Source organism: Gorilla gorilla, chromosome 9 (genome assembly GCF_029281585.2).
Source record: "Gorilla gorilla gorilla isolate KB3781 chromosome 9, NHGRI_mGorGor1-v2.1_pri, whole genome shotgun sequence".
NCBI classification, from domain to species: domain Eukaryota; kingdom Metazoa; phylum Chordata; class Mammalia; order Primates; family Hominidae; genus Gorilla; species Gorilla gorilla.
Window position 1 is genome coordinate 121820418 of NC_073233.2, and position 27825 is coordinate 121848242.

Below are 27825 nucleotides of genomic sequence, written 5' to 3' on the forward strand. Positions count from 1 at the left end.
ATCTGGTGTTTTCTCCTGAATAGATTCAAGTTATGAATTTTTGGCAAGACTATACCGGAAGAGCTATGGAAGCTAGGTGTGCTTGTTACTATTGGGGTGTCATTCTCCTAGGCTGCTAAGTGGACAGAGCTAGGGAATATATGCATGTATGAACATGTGCAAACACACATTACATTTGTATTTATTTCTTTTCTTTTCTTTTTTTTTTTTGAGGCGGAGTCTCCCTCTGTCTCCCAGGCTGGAGTGCAGTGGCGCGATCTTGGTTCATAGCAACCTCCACCTCCTGATTCAAACAATTCCCCTGCCTCAGCCTCCCGAGTAGCTGGGATTACAGGCATGTGCCACCATGCCTGACTAATTTTTGTAGTTTCAGTAGAGATGGGGTTTCACCATGTTGGTCAGGCTGGTCTCAAACTCCTAACCTCAAGTGATCCACTGGCCTCGGCCTCCCAAAGTGCTGGGATTACAGGCTTGAGCCACCACGCCCAGCTTATTTGCAATTATTTATATATTTAGCAAATGTACTGAAAACCATGGGTTCACACTGATACCTCCAAAACCAAGTCAACACCACATGGTTATCTTAGTTTTCTCTCTTTCTGTATATACCACTCCCTTCACCAACAGTAAGAAAGCAATTAGGCTACATTTTATTGGTAGATGAAAATTAGGTGTAGAACTTCATGGATTCTAAACAAAGGGACTGAGTGATTAGGAGAATAGGAATCAAATATATACTTTCCCCCCTTCGGTTGGCTCTGTGAAAATTTATATCAAAATTTGCCTCTATAATCTCATTTTTAATAAAAAAGCAGGCAGATGTTGGAAATGGTATTTGTTTTTTCTTTCTAGAGCATCTGGGGGTGTCTAGAAATGGAAAATAGTGTTATTGTATAGAATTATGCATCGTGTTCCTTAGTAATGAAAAATGAATGCGTATTCAATCAAAAAGTGAAAAAAAACTTTTATTAAATGATGTTGAACTTTAACAGTTTTCATCTTCAATAAGCCTAGAAGCATCATTTCTAGAAGGTTACTTTCTGAATTGTGAGCAGTGAAAATTTGAGAAGCCCTCCTATTTATCAAAAATCAATGTTTCTTTTAATTAAAAGGGCTTAGGAAAAACAAAAAGCACTTTTCCATTGCATTGTTTGCAGTTGTTCTTCATTAGACAATACCAGGTTTCCATTAGCCTTGTGTAATTCAAGAGCCCAAGAACCACTGTCAAATGCTGAAGATGTTACTGCATAAGTCTGATTTACAACAGCTATTTGGATTTCAATTATTAATGAAATTAGTGTCCTGAATGTCAGCAAGAGCACTGCCTTAGGTAAAGGCTGTAAAGGAAATCATATTAGTGTGGAATTTCCTCTCCTTAGGGGCTCCTCTTAGATTACATTATTCACTTAGCTATCTCCTGTCAGGAAAATGGAAATGTTGGCCACGGTCTGATCTTGGGGCAGAACCAAAGGGAGAAGTTAAGGGATTTCATGATGGCATCAATTCCAAAACATTTGCATGGTGCTGGTATTGCCTTTGGTCCCACTGAGTGTTTACAAAATAGCACCAGTAAGGATAGCATCAACTGGCAAACGGAGAAGGAGGAGAACAGAGTGGAGAGGAACCCTGTTAGGAGAAATTGAGCGGCATTCCATCTGGTAGGCAAGTTTGCATTTCTCCTTTTTGGGATCTGCCCAGGAATGTTGGCAAGTGTAATGGCTCCCCTGTGGGCCTGCATCCTGGTGGCTGCAGGTGAGTCCTTTTAATAATTTTACTAGGCATTAAGGATTAACTCTTAGAAGATAGAGACAATATTTCTATACACTGTGCTGTAGGACTTCTCAGGCATGTTTGCTTTTATTCATCGTCTGTAAAATGCCAGTCCTGTGAAGCTATATGGAAAACAATGATTTGTTTCTGACTTGGCTCCTATGATTGCAAATACGTATACATATAGCATCAGACTGTGGGGCTTTATACACGTAGCTGAAAATATGCTCTGAAATGTTATAATTGCTTGATAAATCTCTGCTTCTCTAGAAATCAAGCTCTCTGCAGCTCGATTGAGAGTTTGGGGCATTCTTTTTCAAATTTGCTTTTATGTGTGGATAATATGTTTTTATTATCCAAAATAGTCTTGGCTTCATTATCAGCTGTTAGCAGCCCAGAGAAAAAGTCCGTTAGGTTTGTCATGGCTACAGATATATGTATATCATTTTGGTATTAGAGGCCTTAACATCTCGCCTTACAAAATCTATATAGGTGATGAGTATATCTCTAAAGACAGGTACTATAAACTGGTAAGTTTTGAGTCTACAATTCCTCTTAAAAGTAATTTAGAAGTTAGTACTTTTTTTTCTAAATTTCTAGAACTATAGTTCCATGGCACCAGTATTAACTCTACCGAATTGAATCATTTTAGTTAGGATACAATTGATTCTTAGTACACGTGCACAAATCAAGAATTTATGATTATGCTGGTGTTCTCAACACCCCACTTTCTTGAGGTTTCTCCTAGAGCTCATATCTGAATTCTCAAGTTTTAGAATGTAACTGGAAGTGGAATGAGTCAATTATAGAGATGAGTTAGAAATTTGGTAGCCAGGAAGCTGGAAATGATTTTTTTATTGGGTAGAGAAGAAAAATAGCCACTTATCATTAAAGTATAAAAATCCTGGATGTTGAACATAAAGGATAAAAGCATATCTTAATTGTAAAAAATAAAAACAGAGGAAGTGTCATTAAATGCCAAATGGGTTTCCTAGTAGAAAATAATCGTGAACATTAAACTAAGATAAAATAGAAAAATGAAGATAAGAAAACAGACTAAGTTCTTAACAATATCTGTCTAATGTTTTGTATTATGCATGATTTTTGTTCTAAATGTAGCAGAAAGAAGTGTTTTAATAGTGTCTGATAACCAGTGCTTTACCATAAATCATTCCGTGGATGCTTGTTGCAGAAAGACCTGCCCTGTGGAATTGTACTGGGTTTTACTATATTTACTTTACATATTTTACTATATTTACAAATCAAGATGATTTGTAAATGTAAGAGCACGGAACCAATCCCAGGGGGCAGCGTGCTGGTATAGAAGGAGGCCTGAACAAGGAGAGCCAGCTAATTCCTGCTTCACCACTTACCAGCCACGTAACCCTGGGAAGTCAATTAATCTCTTAGAGACTCAGTTTTCCTGTAAGTTAACTTTATTTTGGATATTCACGACAATCAGATAAGACAGCATTGTTAAATTGTAAGGTGCAATGCAAATGTAAGATATTATTAACCTGAAAACACATGCAGAAAATACCACTGGCTATTTCTGTCCAATGATATACTCCATGCAACATGTCAGTCTTCTTTTTGAAAGTTTACTTGCTGTTGTTCCTGATATTCTCAGGGAGCCAGGTTACACTTAATCATGTAGCGTCATGATTAAGAGCTTGGACTTCGAATCCAGACCAGCTGTGTGTAAATATCACTCCCTTCGCTTGCAAGCTTCATGTCCTTGGGCAGTGCTAACCTCACTATGCCAATAGTCCCTCATCTGCAGGAATAGTGCACTCCTCACAGAGCTGTAGAGTACCTGTCTCATAAGTTTGTTGGGAACGTTGAAGGAGATCATTCATGTGAGGGCTTAGCCTGGTGCCTGGCATACAGTCAGCATTCAATTAGTGTTAGGAATTCAATACATAAATCTCATTTCCTTTTAACCTCTCAGATATATGTGTAACTCTCTTACAATCCTACAGATACATAGTGACTAAAGCAAGAATAGTGCTTTCCATCAAAGTGCCCTGAACACTTTAAGATAGGTGCATGGGAGAGTAAGTCATTAAAACAAGGAAAACACAGGAATAATTTTACTATGTTCTTATCTTCCTCCTTTTCAATCTCTCTTCACCTACAAGTGCTTCATAGCTCAGTCCCTAACATATTCTACTTTCCAGAAATCTTACAAGTGAATTATTTGAAGCTGGCTATTAGCATTCAAGAAGGCAGTTTTGGCGAGGAATCTTTTCTGGGTCTGTTGATAGCTTCCATCAGTGTCTGTTGAAACATCACTGAACTGTGAGTCATTTAGTGCTTGTGTGAATGTCACATTAGCTTTCAAGGGGCATAATTTACTGTTAATTAATGGTCACTTAAATCCTTAATCTCTCTCCTGTAATTGATCTTTCTCCTCAGGCAAATTTGCATTCATAGTAGAAATGTAATTTATTATTTCTTCCCATCTTAAACAAAGAACTCTTTCCCCTTTTGGTTTATTTAAACACATTTCCATTTGCTTATTATTTTTCTCCTTTCAGTGCTTGATTCTCTTTTGTTCCTAGTCCTAGCTTCCAGAACTTTCTCTTTTTAACCAAGATTTTGACCCATTCTAGAAAACATGAGTTTATCCATAGGGAATCTATGGATTGCTTCCTAGACAAGATCGCAGAGGGGAATTTGAGTCTTTGTGAGCAGACAGTGCGAGGAACACATATTCATTTCTCAGAATTATGTTTTAATGCTGTCTCGGGTAATTTCCTGTATTGAAACATACTCATTTCGGTGTTTCCCCAACTGAGACTTGAATTGGGAGCTTCCAAGCGAGGTAAACGTGAAGCTGCCCACAGCAAAGTTGGCAGGAAAAGCACTGGGACAGCTTTGCTTTGTGCTCCTGACTTCTCTCCCCTGGGGTACACCAGCGAGAAATGTTCTCAGGTAGAGAGATTCACAGCACACTTTTTGACAATAACAGTTCACAAAAACCCTACAAATGATGCCTGATGCAAGCCACCCACCTTAGTCCTGCACGCCTGAATAGCTAACGCCATTTTAGGCATCTTCTTGGGTGAATAGTTAGGGAGTTAAAATGCTCATTAGATTCCCAGTTCCGACGGTAATGAAAGTGTATATTGCACTGCCCACAAGGAGTCTGGCATTGCACCTCCAGCATGGTTGTTAGCATTTTGGTCACACTGACATTGTTAAATCATAGAAATTGCTGCCTGGAGCGGCAAGTGACATGACATCATTCATAAAGAAATGGGTATAAACAGGATTGTCGCACAGGGAGAAGCGATCTCATTTACAGTTTCCTGCTGGATCCCTCATACCTTCGGCAGCTCATCAAAATAACCATCAAAACCACTGAGAGCCCAGGCAAATTCACACGCAGGACACTACAGAGAGATTTCACTCACGCACTTTGTCAGGAGGTGTGCAATTTGCTTCGGTCCAATGACTGAGTGAAGCATTGAATCCCCTAAGGGCTGGCAAAGCTTGTGAACAAAATATCTTTTTGCAATTCAGAGAAAGCCCTCACAAATTTGTCACTTCCAATTGCTGGTGCTCATTTCTCTTGCTTCCCTTCCTCTGGCCTCACTGGCCTCAACACCAATCACAGCTCCTCTACAAATCAAGATTTTTGGGTCAGAAGAAATGGTTGTTCCCTGGAACCAGAGAGAATTTTCTCAAAACAAAGATCTCATTTTCTGACAAGTGCATTTTATTTAAGGACAGATGAAATGAGAAAAGAGATTTTTGAGGAGAAAAGTACAAATTGGGCTCTCGTTAATCCCTTTATCTAGAAATCTATACAAGTTTTTTGGGTTAATGGGTTTCTTCATTTTTTTTTTGCTTGATTTTTCTATTGAATTTTTGAATTACACATGAAAAATCAAAAGAAAAACCAACGCGGGAGTTAAGTTTTGGCTAAGTGTGTAGGTGGGTTTTTTCTAGATGCTAGGAGAGGATGATACAGGAATAAAGAAATTATTCTGTCTCCAAAATGCAAGATTGTTGTAAAATGGAATTGTAGGTAGTTTTCCAACCTTGGAGATGGCGTTGATTTACTTGTTTTTACAATGAGATTTCTCCATTGGGCACTTAGGCCATCAGCTTACTTTAAGCGTTTGCCAAAGGCCCCACCAGCTGGCTGTGAATTGATGCAGATTTTGGTGAGCTGAAAGCTATATTCTAGTAAAAGCCACCGAGTCCTGAACAGTCTGAAACCTCCTAAAGAAACCAAGCTCCTCTTACTTTTATCTTCACAATGATAGTTTATTTTCCAGGAATTCTAGCCACAGATACACATCATCCCCGGGATTCTGCTCTGTATCATCTCAGCAAGCAGCTATTACAGAAATATCATAAAGAAGTGAGACCAGTTTACAACTGGACCAAGGCCACCACAGTCTACCTGGACCTGTTCGTCCATGCTATATTGGATGTGGTAAGGACCATCTTGCCCCTTCCTATTCTTGTTAACGTCTTTTAAAACAGTCTGCAGTTCACGCAGGAGCCTATGAGAGGTTATATTCTTGAGATTGTAGTTGAACTGGCAGGGAAGTTGTGCTAGATTCATTTTAGCAGTTAGGTAAAATATTCATTAGGCAAATCATGCTTTCTAGCCCCCAGTGGACACTGTGTAGGGCAAATCGTCTAGATCATGGAATTAAGATGTTTTAAGAATTGTGAAGCTGGGTGTGGTGGCTCATGCCTGTAATCCTAGCACATTGGGAGGCCAAGGTAGGCAGATCACTTGAGCACACGAGTTGGAGGCCAGCCTAGGCAGCATGGCGAAACCCTGTCTGTACCAAAAATACAAAAACTAGCCAGGCCGTGGTGGTGCATGCCTGTAGTTCCAGCTACTCAAGAGGATGAAGAGGGAGAATAGTTTGAGCTTGGGTGGTTGAGGCTGCAATGAGCCATGATCATGCCACTGCACTCCAGCCTGGGTGGCAGATCCAGACCTTGTCTCCAAAAAAAAAAAAAAAAAAAAAAAAAATTGTGGTCATGGATCACAGTACATATTGTATGAATATTGCTGAAACCAAAAACAGTAATAGGTATTTTATCCTATGGTTCACATTTGTTATGATAGTAACAGATTTAAGAAGAGATTCACTACTTATTGCTTGAGATTTAAAAGAGAGAAAAAAATGCCTTATTATCTTGAGTTTATAAGAGGGCTTTTATATCTAAAGTGTTTGCTAAGGATGGTGGGGAGAATTTGTTTATTAAAGCATCCTTTTTCTCCTACGTCTGAAAGATGGGCTGTGGGAATGAAACGAACACTGTAAAGTAGTTGGCAGAGTTCTTAGGAAGCCATCAACAAGTGATGATCCTGACGGTTAGAACCTCTTCCTCTTCCTCTTCCTCCTTTTTTCTAATTACAAAGTCTTTGATTTCAATTGGTCCCAGAGTTATTTTGATTTCTCTCTCTCTCTTTTTTTTTTTTTTTTTTTTTGAGACGGAGTCTCTCTCTGTCACCCAGGCTGGAGTCCAATGGCACGATCTCGGCTCACTGCAACCTTTGCCTCCCGGGTTCAAGCGATTCTCCTGCCTTAGCCTCCCTAGTAGCTGGGATTACAGGCATGCGCCACCACGCCTGGCTAATTTTTGTATTTTTAGTAGAGACGGGGTTTCACCTGTTGGACAGGCTGGTCTCGAACTCCTGACCTCAAGTGATCCATCTGCCTCGGCCTCCCAAAGTGCTGGGATTACAGGCGTGAGCCACCACACCCGGCAATTTCTCTTAAAAACAGTCTTTACTGAGCTCGTTTTGTTAAAGTAATTTAATCATTGTTTTTCCATTTACTTCTCAAAAATTGTTTTCTTTTCTTTCTTTTTTTTTTTTTTTTTGAGACGGAGTCTCGCTCTGTCGCCCAGGCTGAAGTGCAGTGGCGCGATCTCTGCTCACTGCAAGCTCCACCTTCCGGGTTCACGCCATTCTCCTGCCTCAGCCTCCTGAGTAGCTGGGATTACAGACATGCGCCAACGCGCGCGGCTAATTTTTTGTATTTGTAGTAGAGATGGGGTTTCACTGTGTTAGCCAGGATGGTCTCGATCTCCTGACATCGTGATCCATCTGCCTCGGCCTCCCAAAGTGCTGGGATTACAGGCATAAGCCACCGCACCTGGCCAAAAATTGTTTTCTAATTGAGGTAAAATATACATATGTGGAAATACACAGATATTAAGTGTACAAGCTGATGAGTGTTGCTAATTACATATACCCATATAACATTTATTTATTTATTTATTTATTTATTTATTTATTTATTTATTTTGAGATAGAGTCTGGCTCTGTCACCCAGGCTGGAGTGCAGTGGCAAGATCTCAGCTCACTGCAACCTCTGCCTCCCGGGTTCAAGTGATTCTCCTGCCTCAGCCTCCTGAGTAGCTGGGATTACAGGCATGCGCCACCACACCTGACTAATTTTGTATTTTTAGCAAAGATGGGGTTTCACCATGTTGGTCAGGCTAGTCTTGAACTCCTGACCTCAAAAGATCTGCCCACCTCAGCCTCCCAAAGTGTTGGGATTATAGGTGTGAACCACCACACCCGGCTATTTATTTATTTTTTGAGATGGAGTCTCACTCTGTTGCCCAGGCTGGAGTGCAGTGGCACCATCTTGGCTCACTGCAACCTCCGCCTCCCGGGGACAAGCAATTCTCCTGCCTCAGCCTCCTGAGTAGCTGGGATTACAGGTGTCTGCCACCACACTCGGCTCATTTTTATATTTTTTAGTAGAGATGGGGTTCCACCATGTTGGCCAGGCTGGTGTTGAACTCCCGACCTCAAGTGATCTGGCCGTCTCAGCCTCCCAAAAGTGCTGGGATTACAGGCATGAGCCACTGTGTCCGGCCATATAACCCATATCTCTATCAAGATATCAAAGATCCCCAAAAAGGTCCCTTGTTCCCTTCCTAGTCCATCCCCATCCTCTTCACCCACAGAGACAAATACTCTTCTGATTATTTCTTTCAGCAGTGATTAGTTTTGCTGGTTGTAGAACTCCATGTGATGAAATTTTATTGTGTGTACTTGATTGTGTCTGGCTTTTTCACTTGGCATTTTGAGATTCACTTCTGCTGCGGTGTGTATCAGTAGTTTGTTCCTTTTTCTTAATAAGTAGTATTCAGTTATGGCTATATCATGATTTGTTTATCCATTCTCCTGTTGACAGGCATTTGGGTTGTTTCTAATTTTAGGATAGTATGAATAAAGCTGCTAAGAATTTTCTTGTACGAGTCTTTTTGTGTGTATGTTTCCATTTCTTTTCTTTCTTTTTTTTTTTTTTTTTGAGACCGAGTCTTGCTCTGTCGCCCAGGCCGGAGTGCAGTGGCGCGATCTCGGCTCACTGCAAGCTCCGCCTCCCGGGTTCACGCCATTCTCCTGCCTCAGCCTCCCAAACAGCTGGGACTACAGGCATGTGCCACGACGCCCGGCTAATTTTTTGTATTTTTAGTAGAGACAGGGTTTCACTGTGTTACCCAGGATGGTCTCGATCTCCTGACCTCGTGATCCGCCCGCCTCGGCCTCCCAAAGTGCTGGGATTACAGGCGTGAGCCACCGTGCCCGGGGTTTCCATTTCTTTTAAGTAAAACCTAGAAGTTCTGTGACTGGGTCACAGGAGGGTGTACACTTAATGAGAAACTGCCAAACTGATTTGCAAAGTGGTTGTGCATTTTACACTCCCACCAGTAAGCTATGAGAGTTCCTATTGCTACACATCCCCGCCAACATTTGGTGTTACCAGTCTTTTTAATTTTAGTCATTCTAGTAAGGGTATAATGGTATTTCATTGAGGTTTTATTAAAATTTCCCTAATGGCTAATGATTTTGAACTCTTTTTCATGTGCTTATTGGCTACTTATAGATTTTTCTTTGTGAAATGCCCATTTAAGCCTTCTCTTATTTTTAAAATTGGGTCATTGGCTTTTTTTATTGTTATTATAGATTTATAGGAGCTATTTATACATTCTGGGCACAGTCTTTTTTTAGATATTACCTCCTATATTATATAATATGTAGTTATATCATTATTATAATATAATAACATATAATATAGTAATTACATAATACATACACATATTATATAATAAGTGTTTATTCCCAGTCTGTGTCTTCGCTATTCATTTTCTTAATGGGTCTTACAATGAATAGAAATTTTCAAATTTGCTGACATTTGTTAGTTTGTTATGGTTTGAATGTGTCCCCAGAATTTCTTTCTTTCTTTCTTTGTTTTTTTTTTTTTTTTTTTGAGACAAAGTCTCAAAGGCTGGAGTGCAATGGCACTATCTCAGCTCACTGCAACCGCCACCTCCAGGGTTCAAGTGATTCTCTTGTCTCAGCCTCCCGAGTAACTGGGATTACAGGTGCCTGCCACCATGCCCGGCTAATTTTTTTTTTTTTTTTTTTTTTTGTATTTTTAGCAGAGACGGGGTTTCACCATGTTGGCCAGGCTTGTCTCAAACTCCTGACCTCAGGTGATCCACCTGCCTCAGCCTGCCAAAGTGCTGGATTACAGGAGTGAGTCACCATGCTCAGCCTCCAAAATTTCATCTGCAAATTCATATGTTGATGGTATTTGGAGGTGCGGCCCTTGGAAGGTAATTAGGATGGTGGCTATATAAGAAGAAGGAGAGAAAGCTGACCTGACATGATCTTGACCTCTTGCTGTGAGATGCCCTCCTCCATGTTATGATGCAGTGAGGAAGCCCTGATCAGATGCAGCTCCTTGAGCTTGAACTTCCCAGCCTCCAGAGCTGTGAAAAATAAATTTTTTTTTATATAAATTACACAGTCTCAGGTTTTCAGATATAGGAACAAAAAATGGACTAAGACAAAGTCCATTTTAATGAACTGTTTTTAAAATTTTTAAAAAGATTTAAAAAATGTTTTAAAAATTAAATTAAATTGGCTGGGTGCAGTGGCTCACGCCTGTAATCCCAGCACTTCGGGAGGCCGAGGCAGGTGGATCACCTGAGGTCAGGAGTTTGAGACCAGCCTCAACGTGGAGAAACCCTGTCTGTACTAAAAATACAAAATCAGCCAGGTGTGGTGGTACATGCCTGTAATCCCAGCTACTCGGGAGGCTGAGGCAGGAGAATTGCTTGAACCTGGGAGGCGGAGGTTGCGGTGAGCCGAGATCATGCCATTGCACTCCAACCTGGGCAACAAGAGTGAAACTCCATCTCAAAAAAAAAAAATTAAATTAAATTAATTTTGTTTTCTTGAGACAGTCTTGCTCTGTTGCCCAGGCTGGAGTCCAGGGACACAATCTCACCTCACTGCAACCTCCGCCTCCTAGCTTCAAGCAATTCTCGTGCCTCAGCCTCCCAAGTAGCTGAGATTACAGGTGTGTACCACCACACCTGGCTAATTTTTGTATTGAATTTTATTTTCTAATTAATATATATTACACATTTGTTGATGACAGGCATTAGACTCCAGTCTTCTCATCTGGTTTTGGTATCAGGATTGTGTTGGCCTTATAAAACAGAATTGTTGAGAATTGTTTCCTTCTCAGTTTTCTGACGGCGTTGTATAATGTGAATATTTTTTCTTCCTTAATGTCTGATAGAATTTATGAGTAAAATTATAGGGGTCTGGAGCTTTCTTTGTGGGAAGGTAATCAAATGCAAATTCAACTTTATTTACACATATTCAGTTTTTTCTTGTGTCAGTTTTGTTAATTTGTATTTTTAAGGAATTTGTCTCTTTCATGCAGTTTGTCAAATTTATTGACTTAGTTGTTCATATATTTGTTTCTATTATTTTCATGCCCATAGGATCTCTAGCGATATGGCTTTTGTGTCTCATATTGGTAATTTGTATTTTCTCATATTTTCTCTTGACTAATCTTGTCATAGTTTTACCAATTTTATTTTTTTCAAAGAGCCAACTTTGGGCTTTGTAATTTTTTGTTTTGTTTTGTTTTGTTTTGCTTTGAGACAGGGTCTCACTCTGTTACTTAGACTGGAGTGCAGTGGCGTGATCACGGCTCACTGCAGCCTCAACCTCCCATGCTCTTTAGATATCTTTACATATTTCTTTTCTTCTACTTACTTTGTTTGTGTTTTTGAGGTAGAGGCAAGAGACAGACAGAGTCTCTGGGACCCAGTAATCTGATTTTTTTTCCCTCTAGTTTTGGCTTATACAGAATATTATATAAATGGAATTATATGTTATTTTACCTTTTGTGCATGGCTTCTTTCACTTAGCATAATGCCTTTGAGATTTATCCATATCGTTGCATAACTCAGTAGTAGTATTTTATTGTACAGATGCACTACAATTTATCTGTTTACCAGTTGTTGGACACATGGATTGTTTCCATTTGGGGGCAATTATGAATAAAGCCACTATAAACATTTGCATACGTTTTTCTTTCTCTTGGATAAATGCTTAGGTATAGTATTGGTGAGTTGTGTGATGGGTCTATGTTTAATTTTATAAGAAACTGTCCAGCTTTTTTCCAAAGTGGCTGTTATCATTTTGCATGTCACTCATAATGTGTGAGAGCTTCAGTTTCTCCACATAATCATTACTCCTTGAAGCTGTCAATCTTTAAATTTTTTTTTTTTAGACGGAGTCTTGCTCTTGTCGCCTGGGCTGGAGTGCAGTGGCATGATCTCAGCTCACTGCAACCTCTGCCTCCTGGGTTCCAGTGGTTCCCCTGCCTCAGCCTCCTGAGTAGCTGGGATTACAGGCACCCATCACCGTGCCTGGCTAATTTTTGTACTTTTAGTAGAGATGGTTTCGCCATGTTGGCCAGGCTGGTCTCTAACTCCTGATCTCAGGTAATCTACCTGCCTTGGGCTTCCGAAGTGGTGGGATTATAGGCATGAGCCACCGCGCCTGGCCCAATCTTTAAAATTTTAACCATTGTAGGTTTGCAGTAGTATCTTAACGTAGTTTTTAATTTTTATTTCCCTAACATTTGAACCTGTTGAACATTTTTTCATGTGCTTATTTGCCAATTGCCAACTGTATATCTTCTTTGGTAATATGTCTGCTCAAATCTTTTATTTATTTTTAAAGTTGGGCTGTTTATTATTTTATTATCAGGTTACAAGAGTTATTTATATACTCTGAGCTTATTTCTTGACTCTGTTCTATTCAGCTAATCTGTATGTTTGTCTTTCTAACAATACCACACTGTTTTCATTACTGTAGCATTATGGAAGTCTTGAAATAAGATAATGTGAATCTTCTAATCTTGTTCTTCTTTTTAAAAATTGTTTTAACTTTTCTAGGTTGTTTGCATTTCCATATAAACTTTAGAATTGACTCATCAATGTCTATTTTTAAAAACTTCTGGAATTGTGATTGGTACTGCGCTGAATCTATAGATAAATTTGAGGAGAACTGACATCTTAACAATACTGAGTTATCCAGTCCATACATATAGTGTATCTCTCTGTTTAGTTCTTTAATTTCTTTTATTAATGTTTCATCATTTTTAGTGTTTTGCATACATTTGGTTAAATTTATTCCTAAGTATTTCACATTTTTTGTTATTATAAATGGTGTTTTAAATTTGAATCTAGTTGTCTGTTGCTAGCATACAAAAACACAGTTGATTTCTAGATATTGGTCTGGGATTCTGTGACCCTTACATTTCTTTTTCGCTTAAGAGGCTTTTTTTGGTAGATTCTTTCAGATTTTCTGTGTAGAAAATCATGTTGTCTGTGAGGAAAATCAGTTTTACTTCTTTCTTTCCGATCTTTATACATTTGTTTCCTTCCAGTGTCTTGTTACCCTGACTAGGGCCTCCAGTACAATGTTGAACAGAACAGTATACTGCTCTATAAATATTAATTCAATACATGTGGTTGATAGGGGTGTTGAAATCTTCTATTTTTTTTTTTTTTTTTTTTTTTTTTGAGATGAAGTCTCACTCTTGTCCCCCAGGCTGGAGTGCAGTGGCGCAATCTCAGCTCGCTGTAAACTCCGCCTCCCGGGTTCAAGTGATTCTCCTGCCTCAGCCTCCTGAGTAGCTGGGATTACAGGTGCCTGCCACCATGCCCAGCTAATTTTTCTACTTTTATTAGAGACGGGGTTTCACCATGTTGGCCAGGCTGGTCTTGAACTCCTGACCTCAGGTGATCTGCCCACCTTGGCCTCCCAAAGTGGTGGGATTACAGGCATGAGTCACTGCACCCGGCCGAAATCTTCTATTTTTTTTTCTTCCAGTTGTTTTATTAACTTCATGGAGTGGAATGTTAAAATCTCCAGTTATGATTGTAGTTTGTCTATTTCTCTCTTTGGTTCTGCCAACTTTTGCTTCATGTATTTTGAAGCTATGTTATTAGGTGCATACACATTTAGACTTATATATTTTTTTGTCTTTGGGTTTTTTTTTTTTTTTTTTTTTTTGAGACAGTATTTTACTCTGTTGCCCAGGCTGGAGTGCAGTGGCATGACTGTGTCTCACTGCAGCCTCAACCTCCTGGGCTCAGACAATTCTCCTGCCTCACCCTCCTGAGTAGCTGGGACTACAGGCACATGCCACCACACCCAGTTAGTTTTTGCATTTTTTGTAGAGACGGGGTTTTGCCATATTGCCCACCATGGTCACTAACTCCTGAGCTTAAGCAATCTGCCCACCTTGGCCACCCAAAGTGCTGGTATTACAGGTGAGCCACCGTGCCCAGCCTATATGTCTTCGTAATGAACAGACCCTTTTACTGTTATGAAACGCTCCACTTCATCTCTGATAATATTCCCTTTTATGAAGTTTTTCTTATGCTTGCTTCCCACATGGCATATTCTTGGCCATCCTTTTATTTCCAATCTATTTGTATCATTTGATGTCCTTTGTATTTGAAGTCATTTCTTATAACAATATATAGTTAGGTACATGCTGAAAAGAAATATATAGGCAGGCCCTGGGTACACTTCACTCAATCTCTCGTACTGTTAACATCTTGCAAATATATATATATTACAGTGTCAATATTAGAAAATTAACACTGGTACAATCTATAGAGCTTGTTCAGATTTCTCCAGCTTATGTGTACTCGTGTGTGTGTGTGTGTGTAGTTCTATGTAATTTTATTACATGTGTAGCTTTTTGTAATCAGCACCACAATCAAAGTACATAATTGTATCATCACCACAGGGCCCCCAGGTGCTATCCCTTTATAGCCACATTCCTTTCTCTCTGCTGACTCCTAACCCCTGGCAACCAGTAATCTTTTCTCCATCTTTAGGCTATTTCAAGAATACTATATAAATGGAATCATACAATATATTACCTTTGAGATTGGCTTTTTTCCTTTAGCATAATTCCCTTATGGTCCATCTGTGTTGTTGTGAACACCAATAGTTCATTTCTTTTTGTTGCTGAGTACTATTCCAGGTTAGGGCTTTTTTTTTTTTTTTAAACCAGTATGACAATCTATGCATTTTTTTTTTTCCCATATGGAGTCTCACTCTGTCCCCCAGGCTGGAGTGCAGTGGCCCAGTCTTGGCTCACTGCAACCTCCACGTTCTGGGTTCAAGCAATATTCTCCTGCCTCAGCCTCCTGAATAGCTGGGATTACAGGCATGCGCCACCACACCCGGCTAATTTTTGTATTTTTAGTAGAGACGGGGTTTCACCATGTTGACCAGGCTGGTTTTAAACTCTTGACCTCAAGTGATCTGCCTGTCTTGGCCTCCGAAACTGTTGGAATTACAGGGATGAGCCACAGTGACCAGCCAATCTATGCATTTTAGTGGAAATGTTTAGCTCATTTGCCAGTACCATCTTGCTATTGTTTTCTAGTTTTCTCATCTGCTTTTTGTTCTATTCCTCATATCCTACTTTATTTTCTGTAATTTTTAAATTTTTAATAAATATTAAAAATATTTTAAATATTGGATTATAGTTCCTCTATTAGCTTTTTAGCGATCCATCTTTGTATTTTTTTTAGACTTTGCTTTAGGAATTTCCATATTCATCATTAACTTATTACTACTTAGAATTAATATTTTGACACTTCACATAAAATGTACAAAACTTACAACAGTAAAATTCCATTTACCTGCTCCCGCCTCTTTTGTGCTACTTTTATCTTCAATTTTACATTTACATACAAAATATACCCACAAAATGTTGTTATTTTTTAAGCTAATCTGTTAAAATAATTTAATGATTCAGTTTCAATTTATTTTAATAGGGATGTTTTTCTATGTTACTATTTTAGTGCTAGCAGTGAATCAGAGTCTTTGATTTTTTTGGACTGAGAATTAGGCATTTAAATCAATGAAAAAATAAATTTGAAACTTAAGAGTACAAGGTTTAGGCAGGGCACAGTGGCTCACGCCTGTAATCCCAGCACTTTGGGAGGCCAAGGCAGGTGGATCACCTGAGGTCAGGAGTTCGAGACCAGCCTCAACATGGAGAAACCCCCGTCTCTGTGAAAAAATACAAAATTAGCTGGGCGTGGTGGCACATGCTTGTAATCCCAGCTACTCGGGAGACCAAGGCAGGAGAATTGCTTGAACCTGGGAGGCGGAGGTTGCGGTAAGCCGAGATTGCACCATTGCACTCCAGCCTCGGCAACAAGAGCAAAACTCCATCTCAAAACAACAACAACAACAACAACAAAAACAAAAACAAAAAACAAAAAGAGTACAAGGTTTAAATTTTTTTCTTTTTACTGATTCAGGTTACTTTGGTGTCATTTTCCCCTAACTTAGATAAACCCCTAATCAATTGTTTCATTGTAAAGAGGAATATTTAAATGGTACCCCTCAAAATTCCTTTTTTTATTATTTTATTTTTGTTTTTATTTTTACTTTTTTTGAGATGGAGTTTCACTCTTGTTGCCCAGGCTGGAGTGCAATGGCGTGACCTTGGCTCACCACAACCTCCGCCTCCCAGGTTCAAGCGATTCTCCTGCCTCAGCCTCCCGAGTAGCTGAGATTACAAGCATGTGCCACCACGCCAGGCTAATTTTGTATTTTTAGTAGAGACTGGGTTTCATCATGTTGGCCATGCTGGTCTCAAACTCTGGACCTCAGGTGATCTGCCCACCTCAGCCTCCCAAAGTGCTGGGATTACAGGCGTGAGCCACCGCGCCTGGCCCAGAATTCCCTCTTTTAAACAACAAATTGTACTTTTCCCAGTTTTTTGTTTGTTTGTTTGTTTTTTGAGATGGAGTCTCACTTTGTCACCCAGGATGTAGTGCAGTGGCACGATCTCGGCTCATAGTAACCTCCGCCTCCCGGGTTCAAACGATTCTCCTACCTCAGCCTCCTAAATAGCTAGGATTACAGGCACCTACCACCATGTCCAGCTAACTTGTATTTTTAGTAGAGAAGGGGTTACACTATATTGGCCAGACTGGTCTCGAACTCCTGACATCGAGTGATCCACCCACCTTGGCCTCCCAGTGTGCTGGGATTACAGGCATGAGCTACTGTGCATGGCCGTATTTCCCCAATTATCCTATTAAGTAAGAGTCCTAGCCCTAAGATCTTAGAAAATACTGTTTAATTAAATACCAGGAAATACCTCTTACTAAAAAGCCTAGTCTTAAACAGCTTGAATAGAAAATTCCTTCAAGTTTTTTATTTTTATTTTTTTTGAGACAGAGTCTCACTCAGTCGCCCAGTCTGGAGTGCAGTGGTGCAATCTCGGCTCACTGCAACCTCTGCCTCCTGGGTTCAAGCGATTTTCCTGCCTCAGCCTTCCAAGTAGCTGGGATTACAGGTGCCCACCACCACAGCTGGCTAATTTTTGTATTTTTAGTAGAGATGGGGTTTCACCACATTGGCCAGGCTGGTCTTGAACTCCAGACCGCAAGTGATCCACCCACCTCAGCCTCCCAGAGTGGTGGGATTACAGGCATAAGCCATCCCGTCCAGCCCATCTTTTTCCTTTCTGACTTTGTATTTATTTTTATTTTTTATTTTTTTTTTTGAGACAGAGTCTCACTCTGTCACCCAGGGTGGAGTGCAGTGGCACGATCTCGGCTCACTGCAACCTCCGCCTCCCAGGTTCAAGTGATTCTCCTGCCTCAGCCTCCCAAGTAGCTGGGATTATAGGCACCCACCACCACGCCTGGCTAATTTTTGTACTTTTAGTAGAGACGGGGTTTCACCATGTTGGCGAGGCTGGTCTTGAACTCCTGACCTTGTGATCTGCCCGCCTCAGCCTCCCAAAGTGCTAGGATTACAAGTGTGAGCCACTGCACCCGGCCCCTTCGTATTTATTAAGATAAAGAAAATTTCTGGCCGGGCGTGGTGGTGGGCACCTGTAGTCCCAGATACTCGGGAGGCTGAGGCAGGAGAATCGCTTGGACCCAGGAGGCAGAGATTACAGTGAGCTGAGATCGCTCCACTGCACTCCAGCTTGGCGACAGAATGAGACTCCGTCTCAAAAAAAAAAAAAAAAAAAATTGCTCAGGCTTTCCTTTAGAGGTTTATTTGGAGATAAATGGAAAAGGTGTAAAGTATTTGTATTAATATTTTCCCTTGGAACAAGTGTATCGAACTGAAAATATTTTTGTAACTCTTTCTTCCTACCCTGACAAAAGAAAGTAAAATCAGATTCCTTATGGTAAGTAAGGAGAACACCATTATCTTTTTAAAGATGTGGGATTTCCCCACCAGAATTGTAGAACACACTTGTTTGTTATTAGACTATGTTAGACATGTCATCATATTGAATTTGGCAAATTTTCTTACAGAAATCTGAAAAAAATTTATATTCTGTCCCTCTAGTTTTATCCCTGTCTACCATCTTCCATTATCTTCTCCGGGTTCTCAGTACAACAATGAGCCTGGACCCATGGTTGTTTCCTGCCTGTAAGTCATTCATTCTGCTATTTCCCCTACCAAATATCTTTCTCTTCATTCTCCATCTGCAAAATATTGTAGTCCTTCAAATCTCAGCTCTTAAAATAAATTTTCCTCATTTCTCCAAGGTGAGAGCACTTCCTTTAAATCCACTTAAGTCTGTGTGGATTTTCTTTTCCTTTCTTTTCTTTCTTTCTTTCTTTTTTTTTTTTTTTTTTTGAGATGGGGTCTCACTCTATCATCCAGGCTGGAGTACAGTGGCGTGACCTCAGCTCACTGCAATCTCCCAGGCTCAGGTGATCCTCCCACCTCAGCCTCCCAAGTAGCTGGGAGGTGTACACCACCATATCGGGCTAATTTTTGTATTTTTTGTAGAGACTTCATTTCGCCATGTTGCCCAGGCTGGTCTCGAACTCCTGGCCTCAAGTGATCCACTCACCTCAGCCTCCCAAAGTGCTGGGATTACAGGCATGAGCCGCCGGGCTGAGCCAAGTCTGTGTTTTTACTTATTTATTTATTTTTTTGAGCGAGACAGAGTCTCGCTCTGTCGCCCAGGCTGGAGTGCAGTGGTGCGATCTCGGCTCACTACAAGCTCTGCCTCCTTGGTTCACGCCATTCTCCTGCCTCAGCCTCCTGAGTAGCTGGTACTACAGGCGCCCACCACCACGCCTGGCTAATTTTTTGTATTTTTAGTAGAGACGGGGTTTCACCATGTTAGCTGGGATGGTCTCAATCTCCTGACCTCAAGATCCGCCTGCCTCGGCCTCCCAAAGTGCTGGGATTATAGGCGTGAGCCACCGCTCCCGGCAAGTCTGTGTATTTCTTAATGCACAGTTATTTGTTAAAATGTTAAATTATGCCCTAATGTAGTGTATGCTACTTGAGGGAAGGACTTTCTTACTCATATTCGTATTTTCCGTAACATGCAGCACTATGTATTTGATTTCCAAGATATTGGATTGATACTTGTCCAATGAATGAATGAATTAAAAAATATAAGGGTCAATTCTAGGATTATCTTTACAAATGGCTACTCTAAAAATGCTCTGTAAATGTCTCTATTGCATGTAGGTGGGATAAGCCTAAAGTTAGTTCCAGAGGCAGGGACAGTTCTGAAGGACTTGATAAAAATCACTCACAGATTCTGCACAGACAAGGACACTCCCAACGTGAATAGATAACTTGTTGGATGCATCTGCCAGCATCTGAACTGCTGGCAACTTTTGTTTAGAATGAAGAGCTTTCAGCCCAGCACCTCGCCTCCATTATAATGTTTTGCCTCCTGTTTTGTTTATATAAAAGACTACAGTCTTGTCTTAGAATTTCTGGGTATTATGAGTACCTTAGGGAAATCTGATTATAGAGATAATCTACTCAACAGTGAAGAGTTTCAATTTGTTTCTATTGAGTTTTGTCAATTCCGAATCCCAGATACCTTTGTATTCCAGTCCATTGACTAGAGCCTCCCAGCCAGACGTTGAGGCATCTGTTTCTATAGTCTCCGGAACTGGAAAAGATAAATAAGAATGTAGGGGAATTATCTGTATATTTGCTAACCACCAATTTAGATCTAAATAGACTCCCTCTGTTAGGAAGACTAATGAATTCCAATTCTCTGAAATATCCTTTGCTTTTAACAAGCAAGATGGAAGGTATCTAAAGAAAAAAAACGGGGCGAGATACACAGAGGGAAAAGCTGTGAATAATGCCACCAGAGAACCAATTATGTTCACCAGCTGGCATTGAGAAACTTGTTTCCTTTGACAAAAAAAGATTTTAGTTTTAGCCTCAAAATACTTTTTGACATTGTGTTCTTCAGGGCTGAATGACGAATCCTCTCAACCACCCCCATAAAGTGTTAGAAAAAAATTCTTAACATCATTGTTATATGTAATGTGGCAAAGGAATGGGCAAGAAGAGAAAAACAAGCTAAGGCATCAATATGGCAGTTAAGAAGAATCAACTGGATAAAATGATAGTGAAATGAAACATGAAAACAGAGACCCTCCTCCCAGCCACATGACTGAATCAATGAGGCATATTCACGGGGTATGACAGTGATAAACAAACTGGTAAGAACATTGAATAGATGTGAAAATGTATTTCTTGTGAAAGCATAGTCAACTACTATATATCTCCGTGATATAAACTGCATTTTGAACTTTTTTTCTTTCTATTTGTGGGGAACCTCATTGACTGCAACCAAGCCTAGAATGGAACCTTTTGTGCTTTAGTGGGTGAGACATAATCTATTTCATGATCTCTCAGTTGGTAAAATTTGCAAAGAAGGCTGGGCACGGTGGCTCACACCAGTAATCCTAGCACTTTGGGAGGCCAAGGTGGGAGGACTGCTTGAGTCCAGGAACTTGAGACCAACCTGGGCAACATAGCACCACCCTGTTTCTACAAAAATTAATAATAATAAATTAATTAGCTAGGCATGGTGTTGCACATCTGTGGTCCCAGCTACTTGGGAGGCTGAAATGGGAGGATCACTTGGGCCTGGGAGGTTGAGGCTGCAGTGAGCCATGATTGTGCCACTGCACCCCAGCTTGGGCAACAAAGCAAGACCTTGTCTCAAAAAAAAAAAAAAAAAAAAAAAAGCCAAGAAGTGGTGTCACCTAATCTCGAGCTCTCATTAGAGCTTTTTTTTCAGCTACCAGGACTCCCGTTGAGCCAGTCTTATCTGGGAGTCCCCTGTGGTCCATCTGCTCCAAGTTGTTCCTTGGGGAAATACTTGTGAATTCAAGGTTTTCACTTTTTATACTACTTTAAAACTTGCCTTTCCCAAGTATCTATTTAAATTCCATTAATATCTGTAGAACAAGTTCACTCAGACCAGGCTTTGTTGAACCACTAAAGCAGGGCGACTACGTTTCTATGTGCTCCGAATGCCTTCTCTTTCTCAAAGAGAAAAAATAATGCTTATTGGTAGTAATTTGCTTTCTTGATTATAAAAAGGGGAAATTTAAAAAAGTTTCTTGTTTCTCTTTCAAATGATGCCACCTGGCGCAGAGCCACTGTGTAGTCTCTGTACTGCACAATTCCACGAGCACCATCAACATGGACTATAATATCAGTGGTGCCTTCTGACTCCCTATCCAACATGAATTCTCCAGAGTAGTACATAGTCTTGACCCTGTGCACAAAGAATATGGATTTTTATGTCGCTGGATAATTGGACAATTAATTTCGTATACCCAGTTCTGGGGAGGAAACGAGAGCTGTTAGTTGATTTCATGCCATCAACTTCCTAAACACTTTTATTTACTGAAATTTGGTATTGTACTAAATATTACAGAAATACAAATGTTACCTAAGTGACTCTTGAGCTTTGAACCTAAATCAGCAAAGGAAATGTTTTACGAATTTGTTTTTTTTTTTTTTTTTTTTTTTTTGAGACAGAGGCTCTTTCTATCACCCAGACTGGAGTGCAGTGGCGCCATCTCTGCTCACTGCAACCTCCGCCTCCTGGATTCAAATGATTCTTCTGCCTCAGCCTCCCAAGTAGCTGGGATTACAGGCTCCCACCACCATGCCCAGCTAATTTTTGTATTTTTAGTAGAGACGGGGTTTCACCATGTTGGCCAGGCTGGTCTTACACATTTTATTTCCTATTTCTTCATCTTGTGTTTTTTATCCTTTTATTCTCTTTTAAGGATGCAGTTTTTAGTGATGGATTATACATGGAAAGAAATGAAAAAAAATGAGTTCAAGGAGAGTTCTTTAATAGTATGCATCAGACTTCTTATAAATTTACTGGAAATGTCTTAAAAAACGATTGCCCTTTTCTTTATTAATACATTTTTTTAAATAGCAGGTTTTTTTGAGATTTAATTCAACCACAAAATTCACCAATTTAAAGTATACAATTCAGTGTTTTTTAGTATATTCAGTTATGCAACCATCACCACTATCTAATTTCAGAACATTTTTATCACCTCAAAAAGAAGCCCTATATCCATTAGCAGTCACACCTCACATTCCACCCCCAGCAGCCCTAGGCAAACACTCATCTACTTTTTGTTTCTATAGATTTGCCTGTTCTAGACATATTATATAAGTGGAATCATACCATAAATGGCCTCTTATGACTGATTTCTTTCACTTAGCATGCTTTCAAAGTTCGTATATGTTGTCACATGCATCAGTATTTTATTACTTTTTATTGCTGTATAATCGATTGTATGGATATATCACATTTTGTTTATCCACTCATCAGTCGATAGATGTTTATATTGGTTTCACTTTTTAACTATCACAAATAATGCTGCTATGAATATTTTTATACAGGTTTTTTGTGTGGACTTATTTCTTCAGTTCTCGTGGTTATATACTTCTGAGTAGAATTGTTGCATTATATGATAAATGTATGTTTAACCTTTTAAGTAAATATCAGACTGCTTTTCCTTTCCTTTCCTTTCCTTTCCTTTCCTTTCCTTTCCTTTCCTTTCCTTTCCTTTCCTTTCCTTTCCTTTCCTTTCCTTTCCTTTCCTTTCCTTTCCTTTTTTTCTTTTTCAAACAGAGTCTCACTCTGTCACCCAGGCTGGAATGCAGTGGCACGATCTTGGCTCATTGCAACCTTCAGCTCCCGGGTTCAAGTGATCTCATGCCTCAGCCTCGCGAGTAGCTGGGATCACAGGTGTGCGCTGCCACACCCAACTAATTTTTTGTATTTTTAGTAGAGACAGGGGTTTCACCATGTTGGCCAGCCTGGTCTCAAACTGCGGACCTCAGGTGATCTGACTGCCTCAGCCTTCCAAAGTGCTGGGATTACAGGCGTGAGCAACCGAGCCCAGCCCAGACTGGTTTTCAAACTGACTGAATCACTTAATAATCCTGCCAGCAATGTTTGAGGGCTCCAACTTCTCTACATCCTTGCCAATATTTGTTATTGTCTATCTTTTTAATTTTAGCTGTCTTAGTGAGGATACAGAGGTATCTCGTCGTGGTTTTGATTTGCAGTTCCCTGGTGACTAATGACGTTGAGCATCTTTTCATGTGCTTATTGGCCATTTGTATATCTCCTTAGGAGAAATATATAGCCAAATCCTTTATCCACTTTGTATTATCATTTTTACTTGTCATAAAATACACAACATAAAATTTATCATCTTGACCTTTTTGAAGCATACAGTTCAGTGGCATTAAGCACATTCACATTCTTATGTTACCATCACCGTGATTCAGTCTCCAGAACTCCTTTCATCTTGCAAAACTGAAACTCCTTTTTTTTTTTTGACCATTCTTTCCATCTTTTATTACTACTGAGGTTAAACATTTTCATGTGATTACTGGCCATTCATATTTCTTTGTGGGACAGCTTGGTAACTTAAAAAAATACTAATGTTTTTCCTGATTATGATATACTTATTGTAGATATGTAGAAAATACAGAAGAATATAACACTATAGAGGAAAAAATTCACATAATTCAAATTATAAAAACAACCATCGCTGCTAATTTTTACTTTTCTCTGCACATGTTTTCTTATAGAATTGATATTCTGGACAAATGTGTTTTAGAGTATATGTTTTTTCTTTCCTTTTTTTTTTTTTTTTTGAGACAGAGTCTCGCTTTGTTGCCCAGGCTGGAGAGCAGTGGCTCAATCTTAGCTCACTACAACCTCTGCCTCCTGGGTTCAAGCGATTCTCCTACCTCAGCTTCCCGAGTAGCTGGAATGACAGGCACGTGCCACTAAGCCCTGCTAATTTTTGTATTTTTAGTAGAGACAGGGTTTCATGGGCCAGGCTGGTCTTGAACTCCTGACCTCAGTTGATCCTCCCATCTCGGCCTCCCCAAGTGCTGGGATTATAAGGCGTGAGCCACCGCACCCGGCCCTGTTTTCTCTTTTTTGTAAAATTTAATTTAATTTTAAGTTCCAGGATACATGTGCAGGATGTGCAGGTTTGTTACATAGGTAAACGTGTGTCATGGTTTGCTGCACCTATCAGCCCATCACCTAGGTATTAAGCTCAGCATGCATTAGCTATTTTTCCTGATGCTCTCCCTCCCCAAAACCCCACCCTGACAGGCCCCAGTGTGTGTGGTTCCCCTCCCCGTGTCCATGTGTTCTCATTGTTCACCTCCCACTTATGAGTGAGAACATGTGGTGTTTGGTTTTCTCTTCCTATGTTAGTTTGCTGAGGATAATGGCTTCCAGCTCCATCCATGCCCCTGCAAAGGACATGATCTCATTCTTTTTTTTATGGCTGCGTGGTATTCCACGGTATATATGTACCACATTTTCTTTATCCAGTGTATCATTGAAGGGCATTTGGGTTGATTCCATGTTTTTGCTATTGTGAACAGTGAAAACTGAAACTGTTTACCCATTCAACAATAACTTTCCCTTCCTTCATCCCAGCAACTCATTCTGTTTTCAGTCTCTATGAATTTCAGTACTCTAGGTACTTCATTTAAGTGGAATCAGGCAGTATTTGTCCTTCTGTGACTGGCTTATTTCACTTCCCATCATGTTCTCAAGGTTCATCCATGTTGTAACATGTGTCAGAATTTCCTTCCTTCCTTCTTCTTGAGACGGAGTATCATTCTGTTGCCCAGGCTGGAGTGCAGTGGCGCAATCTTGGCTCACTGCAACCTCCACCCCTGGGATCAAGCAATTCTCCTGCCTCAGCCTCCCTCGTAGCTGGGATTACATGTGTGCGCTACCACTTCTGGCTAATTTTTGTATTTTTAGTAGAGACGGGGTTTCACCATGATGGCTAAGCTGGTCTCAAACTCCTGACCTCAAGTGATCCACCCACCTCGGCCTCCCAAAGTGCTGGGATTACAGGCGTGAGCCACTGCGCCCGGCTGTAGAATTTCCTTCCTTTCTAAGGTTGAATAATATTCCAATTTATGTATAGTCCACATTTTGCTTATCTATTCATCTGTCGATGGGCACTTGGGTTGATTCTACCCCTTGGCTATTGTGAATAATGCTGCTATGAGCATGTGTGTATAAATACCTGTCCAAGCCCCTGCTTTCAGTTCTCTTGGGTGTGTACTCAGAAGTGGAATTGCTGGATTATATGGTAATTTCATCTTTAACTTTTTAAGAAAGTGCCATACTGTTTTCCCCAGCAGCTGCACCATTTTACATTTCCACCAACAGTGCACAAGGATTCCAATTTCTCCCCATCCTCACCAACACTTGTTATTTTCTGCTTTTTAAAAAGCATCCGCCATTCTAATGAGTGTGAGTTTGTATCTCATTGTGGTTTTGATGATTTGCATTTCCCTAATGATTAGTGATTGTATTAGGAAGTTCGGGCTGCCGTAACAAATACCACAGACTAGGTGGCATAAACAACAGAAATTTATTTCTCACAGTTCTGGAGGCTGGGAGTCCAACATCAGGTTCTGGCTGATTTGGTTCTTGGTGAGAGCCCACTTTCTGACTTTCTGATGGTCACCTTTTCACTGTATACTCACGTGGTAGAGAGAGATCTTTCTCTCTTCCTTGTCTTATAAGGCTACCAATCCTATGAGATTAGGGTCCTATCCCTATGACATCATTTAACCTTAATTACTCCCTATAAGCCCTGTCTCCAAATATGAACACCTTGGAAGTTAGGGTTTCAACATATGGGTTTTGGGGGGACACAGTTTGGCCCATAGCGTGACCTCAAGCATCTTTTAATGTGCTTATTGGTCATTTGTATATCTACTTTAAAGAGATGTCTATTCAAGTCTCTCGTCTATTTTTATTTTTATTTTTAATTTTTAGAGACGGAGTCTCGCTCTGTCACCCAGGCTGGAGTGCAGCGGCAGGATCTGGGCTCACTGCAAGCTCTGCCTCCTGGGTTCACTCCATTCTCCTGCCTCAGCCTCCCGAGCAGCTGGGACTACAGGCGCCCACCACCATGCCCAGCTAATTTTTGTATTTTTTAGTAGAGACGGGGTTTTGCCGTGTTAGCCAGGATGGTCTCCATCTCCTGATCTCGTGATCCACCCACGAGCCTCAGCCTCCCAAACTGCTGGGATTACAGGTGCGAGCCACCGCACCCGGCATCGCCCATTTTTAAACAGGGCTGCTTGTCTTTTGTTGTCATTGAGTTGCGGGAGTTCTTTATATCCTGGATACAAGCCTCTTAATAGATATGTGATTTGCAAATATTTTCTCCCATTCTGTGGGTTGTCTTTTTCATTTCTTGATGGTGTTCTTTAAAGCACAAAAGTTTTTAATTTTGATGAAGTCTCATTTATTTTTCTTTTGTTGTCATGTCTAAGAAACCATTGCCTAATTCAAAGTCATGAATATTTACTTACTCCTATGGTTTCTTTTAAGAGTTTTATAGTTTAAGCTCTTACATTTGGGTGTATGATTCATTTTGAGTTAATGTTTATATACAGTGTGAGATATCCCTTTTTAAAAAATTCCTAAGAACATCTGAGTTTCAGAATGTTCTTTACTAGATTAGATATGAAAAAAATTGGTGAGGAGGCTTTTTTTTTCTTTCCTCTTTTTTTTTTTTTTTTTTTGAGACAGAGTCTCTCTCTGTCACCTAGGCTGGAGTGCAGTGGCACAAACATGGCCCACTGCAATCTTGACCTCCTGGACTCAAGCAATCCTTCCACCTCAGCCTTCCAAGTAGCTGGGACCACTAGGTGTGTGCCACCACACCTGGCTAATTTTTAACTTTTTTGTAGAGACAGAATCTCATTGTGTTGCCCAGGCTGGTCTCAAACTCCGGGGCTCAGGCAATCCTCCTGTCTTGGCCTCCAAAAATGTGGAATCACAGGGATGAACCACTGTGCCCAGCCAGGAGGGTTTTTTAAATTGCTGTTTTGGGGGATCTTTTAAAAATATTATGGACTCATTGCAGACATGGGAAATCACATCTATTATATCATTTAAAATATGTTTCATTTATAATAAGCTCATTCAGTCTGTTTTATAAGCAGAGAAATCCAAACATACGGTAACTTAACAGGAATGGCTGCCAATAACAGTTGAGCTAACACTCATTGAAAGATTATGAATAATATCTTGATTACAAATCAAAGCTTGGTCTCATCTTTTTAGCCCAAAATTACTAAGACAAAGTAACATTTTTTAGTCTGATTAATGGTAGAGTAACTAATTAGAGTGGGAAAGAGATTAGCAAATCATTCAAGATGTCAAGGGCAGGCAAAGTGCCATTTTGTCATAGATAATATAGTAAAGCTCATAGCGACAGGTGTGCATAAAAAGCTCATAGCGACAGGTGTGCATAATAAGTAAGAACTGAGAATGCCTAGGTATTGAA

The 27825-nt window shown here is 40.1% G+C and overlaps 1 protein-coding gene across 2 annotated transcripts in view; it reads left to right on the top strand.

Moving 5' to 3' along the window:
* Positions 1–1700: 1700 nt before the first annotated feature.
* Positions 1701–27825, top strand: part of HTR3B (5-hydroxytryptamine receptor 3B) — a 44778-nt gene continuing 18653 nt past the window's right edge. The window contains exons 1-2 of one of the 2 annotated variants that reach the window (XM_004052157.5): positions 1701–1752; positions 6060–6220. In XM_004052157.5, the coding sequence (XP_004052205.4) occupies positions 1701–1752; positions 6060–6220 (213 nt within the window). Of the gene's footprint in view, positions 1753–5498; positions 6221–27825 lie in introns of those variants that run through there. The other variant, XM_063693522.1, reaches the window with a different exon arrangement.